The sequence below is a fragment of the Rhipicephalus sanguineus genome, chromosome 9 (genome assembly GCF_013339695.2).
Source record: "Rhipicephalus sanguineus isolate Rsan-2018 chromosome 9, BIME_Rsan_1.4, whole genome shotgun sequence".
Lineage (NCBI taxonomy): Eukaryota > Metazoa > Arthropoda > Arachnida > Ixodida > Ixodidae > Rhipicephalus > Rhipicephalus sanguineus.
The window spans coordinates 113,492,181-113,498,881 of record NC_051184.2 but is presented as its reverse complement, the minus strand read 5'-3'; the positions used below and the strand labels follow the sequence as shown (position 1 = coordinate 113,498,881).

General features: G+C 44.0%; 1 protein-coding gene across 1 annotated transcript; it reads right to left on the bottom strand.

The window, feature by feature from the left end:
* Window positions 1–1,437: 1,437 nt before the first annotated feature.
* LOC119406049 (putative nuclease HARBI1) lies at window positions 1,438–5,910 on the bottom strand. The gene is made up of 5 exons (XM_037672899.2): window positions 5,332–5,910; window positions 4,534–4,745; window positions 4,124–4,137; window positions 2,974–3,243; window positions 1,438–1,442 (listed from the first exon to the last, which is right to left on the bottom strand). Exons 1-5 carry the CDS (start codon window positions 5,908–5,910, stop codon window positions 1,438–1,440), a joined length of 1,080 nt encoding a protein of 359 aa, XP_037528827.2.
* Between the last annotated feature and the right edge of the window lie 791 nt (window positions 5,911–6,701).

The window sequence follows — 6,701 nt, the reverse complement described above, 5'->3', positions numbered from 1 at the left end:
TGTTTAGAAGCGTTACCAGGTCTCACTCTTGCACATTTTGACTTCGATACCTCCTTCTGTTGAAATTTATTCAGAAAGCGTAGTTGCAGTGCATGCGGCAAATAAACAAATTGACAAATTGAATTGCACCCACTAAGGCATTCCGCAACAGGCTTACGTGCGTGGTATGACGTTTATTATAGTAAATTATCCCATCAGTTGCTTCGAGTCGCTGTCTCATAATCTATCTAGCCGTGAAGAGAATGCTACCAGTGTCACATCTTAGTGCATTGCCACTGTATTGCCAAGTGGAGTCAAGTAACATTTTAACATTAAAACGTACGCTTGTCAGTATGCCATTGTGGAATACTGGGAGCAAGCAAAACATTGGAACACTTGCAGGACACGAACTCTTACAATACATGCATTCGCAGTCCCAGGAAAGGTTACGTATGACACTTGTACCGTAACACGTGTGTTTCTCGCATCTTCAAAACATTATAGTAACTGCAAGTGTAGGACTACAGGTGTTGTTATCACGACGTTTCATACACTGATATTTTGATCTTCATAAGGAGGTGGCACGCCTGCTGAAAGCAGCATGAATCAAGAATTGCAGAGGGTTGGATCGGTTGCATCACACATGGCCACGCGGCTCACGAACCCCTTCGACAGTGACCGTGCTGGCCGTGTGACACCTGCCACAGAGTACACGCCAGCTGTGGCAGCCCTACTGGCACCGACTCAGCCAGGGCAGAACATGGAAACCGATGGCAAGTATTATTTCATGTTAGATGTCGACTGATTATTTGGGCAGTCACATATGTTGCAGAAAGACGAATTGCGACACCATAGATGGCTACTCAGAAGTCACACTTGATTCTCAATTTTACAAAGCAGCAATTAAAAGCTATAGGCTATATGGTAACACCACAATGCTGAAACAATATGTGGGCCGAGTAACATAAGGATGAAAAGGGAGGACACCAACAGTTGCACTCACTCAGCGCACGTGTTGTGTCCTCCCTTTTCGTGCTTGTGTTACTCTGCACTAAATATCGTTTAATGTCTTACCAACAAAACCGAATTTCCCCCCTTGTACCGTAACGCTGACGTCACTGCTGTTATGCATTTCAATGAAATGTTCAATGAAAGCAGGAAGGCTTTTTTTATTTGGTGGGATGACAACGATAGCACGCTTCGTCTTTCTCTGTGGCATCGTGTTGACATGGCTAATCATAGTAACGTTAATACATGCAATGCTCATGGATGTATTTGTGTGACCTTGAAGACTTTCTAAGTGGTTGCTCCATCATCCCTTGTAAAACACAAATTCATAGTATGCAGATTTTCAAAAATTGACAGAAATGAGCAGAGTGAGTGCGAATGTGTGTAGTTTGTCAATAATATACATATGTGCAGCATGAAGTCATTTGCACTCAGAGCTAGTGCCACAGCCTAAGCTGAAATGGGAACATCCAGCAGGCGTTAGTGCATGCATCTTGACATGATGCAAACGTACTGGTCTGGCACTGCTCACCTCCTTGGCCAGTATGCGTTTGTCAACCTGTTTTGTGGTGCTCAAACAGGGACGTGCTGCATTGCTGCCTGCTTGAGATCTTATATTGTGTAATGTTGTTTATGTGCAGAGTACAGTGCGTTCTGTAAAAACGCTTGTGTATTTTTTCAGTAAGGTGAAAATGGGGCATGTATTGACACATTGCTGTTGTAAAAGCGACTTGCCAGAAGTGCAAGCACTGTGAAATTGGCATGACAGTATTTCTCCAATTGTAACACCATTGCAGCTGCTGACCTAGCCATCGACCCCTGGCAATGCAATCTCCAGCCAACTGCAGCTGAAGAGGCGCAACCAAGCCAGGACAACACCAGTGTGCAGTGTGTAGCTGTTCTACCAGTTTCCACAAAAATACCAGCCTCGGCAATTGCAACCCAGCCGGAACCTGTGGCTACGGGATCAGTTTCTCAAGAAAAGCCAGCAGGTGGAAGCCGGGCATCCTGCTCAATGAAAGAAGCAGTGAGAAGCGAGCTGGATGCTCGGCTTTCGAACCTTGCTGAAGAGGCTAGACAAAAAAAAGAGAGCATTTGCTCCGCATGAGGGTTATGAGAGACAACTTAAAGAAAAGGCATGCTGTGCACGCACTTGAAGTAGACAACCTGAAGGCAAAGAAAGCTCTTCTTGAGCTTGAAATTAGGCTCATGCAGAAAAAATTCAATCTGACGCTTCTCTTTAGGCACAACATGTAGCATTCATTTATTCATGCATAAGGTATCTTTAATACAGAACTCTCAAGCAATTTCAACATTTGATGATCATTTAGCATACAAAATTGATATCTTGGGTTTAACGTCCCAAAACCACGATATGATTATGAGAGACGCCGTAGTGGAGGGCTCCGGAAATTTCGACCACCTGGGGTTCTTTAACGTGCACCTAAATCTAAGTACACGGGCCTCAAAAGCATATAAAATTCAAGTGACAGCTCGCGCTATGCAGATGGCTGGCGTGATGAGTATAATGGACAATGTTGTCTGGGCTGGCCGACAAGCGAACACTTGCTGGATCCCAACAATAACTGAAGAACCGTGCTGTACAGTCATGCTCAATATCACTTGCAACACATTAGTGTGTGGCTTTACAAGCTAAAAGCATGCCTTTAGTTTGCCGTCATTTTCCGAACTAAATAATTTTTTCTTATTTGGTAGTATGGTCAAGCGAAAGAACAGTGTTTATTTTGCAGAAGGGCCAGTGGGAGCCATGGGTGATCCTGGAGTTTGTCAAGCCATGCGCACCCGTGTTGCTAGTCATATTGAGTGAGACTGTACATGGCCCTACACCTGTGCAACTTTGTTCTGACCCTCCACTACTTAAATACATAGAAACTGTCTTTCTTTTTTAATATCCATCATGTTGTTATTTTTTAAAAACAAGGTTTGCATACATTTAGGAAAAATTATTTCTAATGATACGTTCACGGGTTCTAAAGCCGTCGCTGTCTTGGGTTCCCATCTGAAGCTGTCCGTTTGGCAGTGCCGATGTAGGCTGCTGAACACTCGGTGCAGTCTGGGGCTGTAGATCCGGAGGGCATGGGTCACGCAGCATTCTGGCTAGGTTGTGTAGAGCTGCACATGCTGTTATCACTGTCAGGGAAGTGCTTGTGTCGATTTGTAGCGTCATTTGAAGGCACGGAAACCTCCTCTTCCAGATGCCGAACACACGTTCCACACTGTTCCTTGTTCGTGAATGTAAATGCACCAGTAAAGCTAACAGAGTACATAACAATAATAAGGCCTACACTAGAATATGCAAGCATCATATGGGACCCTTATCAGAAAGGATTAATCAATAAACTTGAGCGAGTGCAAAGAAGGGCGGCAAGATTTATTCTTTCAAGGTACTCCCGAACTGATTCTGTGACAGATATGCTGCAAGAACTAAACTTGCCCACCCTCTTGGAACGCCGTCGCATAGCCAGACTAAAATTCTTGTACTTACTTTCTCGAAATACATTTAACTTTGATGTAGCGCAGTACCTCATTCCACGACATGTCCGAAACCTACGAAGCGATCACTGCAGAAACTTTCTAATCCCCCAATCTCGGGTACACACATACGCATACTCTTACTTCCCTAGGACCATAAAAGACTGGAACGACTTACCGGAGGCTATACGGGATTGTGAAACTTTAGAAAAATTTGAATCCAACACTACGAAATATTTTCTGAGTAAATCTTCATGAATGTCAACTCTATTTCTCTTGCAATTGAAATAATGCCATGGAATGTAGCTAATTTGACATATTTCATGTGAGTTGTAAAATTTAGTATTGCGATGTATAATGCTGCGAAATAGGTGATGTAATGTATGTACATGTAAGTTGGAGAACGAATCATCGTGATGTGAATTTTCCTTCTATCGCCTATGTATTGCTGCTTTATGTTTTACATAATATTTATATGCAAGTTATTTACTTTTTCACTATTTATGTGTAGTGACATATTATGAATTCTAGAATATATGTATTAGCTAAATGTTGCTACTTCATGTACACAATGATTGATTTGTCATATTTGTACCCCACCCCTGTAACGGCCCAATCGGCCAACAGTACCTGGAAATAAAATGTGACTTGTTGTACCTGAAAAATTAGTTCAATTTTTTTTTCTTTGCCTTCGTGTGATGTTTCTGCAATATGTAGAAACGTTGAGAGAGATGAAAATAATCAATGGATGTTATGTAAATATATTTCACTTTCTTTTTGTATTTTGTGAAATTGTTAATATTTATTGTTTGAAAATTGTAAAAGCGTTTCTCCTTTGAGTTTAGAGCTTTTCAGCTTCGAGCTTTTGAAGTGAATGGCCAAACATTCTTGAAAATGAACAAATAAAAAGTGTTTCCATCCTGTCTTGGCTGTTTTCTGACCTTGCATGTTAGCTCAGTGGCTCTGACTGTAAAAAACTTTTAAGCAATTTTTGCAGACCATTTTTTTCTCAAACGTTTTGAAATACTGCTTAAGATAAGTGAACTAGCTTGCCTGTTTTCGGGGCTGCCTCGTTGATGATCTTTGAGAGGAGTCATGAGATACGAGCGGCAGGCGTAGCCCATGTCTCCAAGCAGAATCCCGGTGATGGCACCCGTCTCGTACATCACTCGGGCACGGCTGCTGTCCAAAATTCTGCTGTCGTGGGCAGACCCTGGCCAGCTGGCCACTACGTCGTAGAACTGCAAGTCTGGCTCTGTTATTCCCTGTGAAAACACAAGATTTACGAATGAAGCGGCATTAAAAGTGTAAATGCAAATAGAAAAAAAATGCTGTGCTGGCTAAGATTTTGTGGTGGCATCATGTGCCTAAATGATATTCTAGTTATTGACCTTTTATTTAGATGTTCTTCTTTCCGTTACACGAATTTTTTTGCGGTCCTTGCGCAATATAACTTTCAGTAGCATGGAACCTTTTTTTTAGATGTCCTGAGAGAAGCGCCTGAAATTTCGATTGCAATCCACACTGGATAAGAAGAGAAATGGTTCCCGAGATTTCGTTGCAACAACGCCATTCAGCATCGTCCGTTCAACTCCTATCCGCAGTATTGCATTTTGATGGGGGGGCCGATATGTTGGTGCAGATAAACGTAACCCCGAGGGCACAATCGCAACTTATACATCTGTCGTATCAGTGATGAAGGCCAGCAGTGCAAAGTCGCATCGCAAAATGACGATGGTTTACTTGGCGACTTCCGTCTATCACGTTCCCAAAGTCGTGCGTCATTGGGTACAGCATATAATTGCATTTCGGTATCAAACCGCGGATAAAACATTTGAAGCGGGCACTCACCTGTACACTGATTGAAAAGTATCCTTTCCGGTTGCGGTATACTTCGGCGTCGTCACCGCCGGGGCTCCCGATAGGCACATGCGTGCAGTCTATGCATCCGCTGACACCCGGGAATTTGCCGATCTTGTAGAATTCCTCCATAACGCCACTCACTTGCGACGCTTCGGGAAATTTCACTAGTACGGGAAACAGTGTTTCTGCAAGCAAGGCAGATATCCGCTTGACTACTCGTGACACGGTCGGCTGCGAGACATTGACAAGGTCGCCGCTCACAAGTTGAAACGTGCCCGCTCCATAGAATCGCAATGCAATAAGCAGCTGCATGAGAGGCGGCAAAGGAAACCCACGACCATCGGCATTTTCCTGCAGAGGCAGCACAGCGAGCAACTTCTTCACGGCACTTTTTGTGAAGCAGTAACGACACAAAAATTCGTGCTCGTCGTAAGCCTCCATAGGGTTCAGCCGGTCCTTTAGAGTTCGCCGCGACGGTGACGCGTATGCGTACGCTGTGCCGTTCGGTATGTCTTCATTGCGGTTCACATAATCAACGAACTGCGCGAAGTTGTCGTCCCCCGCCATGTTGTTTGTCTGCAAGGAAGCCTTAAGGTAGGTCATAGGCTACCATAACCGGACCTTACTTATGACAGCGATAAGTACGAGGAAAGTTTTGCGATAAGTATAAGGTTCGTTCTTGAAACGCGTTAAGGGCGGACTTATGGTTAAGGGCGACTTAAGTCATAAGCATAAGGTTAAGTTAGGTCCGTTAATACGGGGGTTAAAGAAAGCCGCTTTATAGCGTTAAGGCCCGTATTCACAAACCAACCTCATCTTAACTCTATAAGGCGGCCTTTCGTAAGGAAAGGGAAAAGTGTAAGAATAAGAAAATGTCTCAGTGCGTTTCATAAACTCGCCTTATTTGGTGTTAAGGCAGCCTTATGGAAGGCGGCCTCGTTGTCATAAGGAACGAGCATGGGAGCGAGGCTATGAACTTTTACTAGCTCATTGTTGGTTTATTAGCAAGAAAAAATGCTGTATGCTCCTCAAAACAATAAGAAAACTGTAGGAACGCATACCCGTGCAACTTTTGGTTAGAACGCGCCTCATCTAGCCGCGCCGTTTGCTCCTTTTCTTTGTTAACGTTTGACCGTTGTAATAGCAACCGGCGGCTCGCGTAGACGCGCCGGCACATGCGGAGACAGGCGCGCCGGTTCATGAAGCGCTGCTTTCTACGATGTCACCGACAGGCCCGTGGAGTTGCGAGCGGTTTCTCTCCGTCTGCCTGCGTGTTTGCTTGTGTGGCTGTTTGCATTGGTCATCATACACTTGTTATTGATTGCGAAAGAAAGGCGAAAATTGAATTTCACTGAAGA

Excerpts from the sequence above, each read along its gene's own strand:
- LOC119406049 (XM_037672899.2), bottom strand. The coding sequence starts at position 5,910 with ATGGCGGGGGACGACAACTTCGCGCAGTTCGTTGATTATGTGAACCGC. Across the intron at positions 4,746-5,331 it reads ACTTTTCAATCAGTGTACAG|GGAATAACAGAGCCAGACTT; the intron begins GTGAGTGCCCGC and ends GTGTTTTCACAG.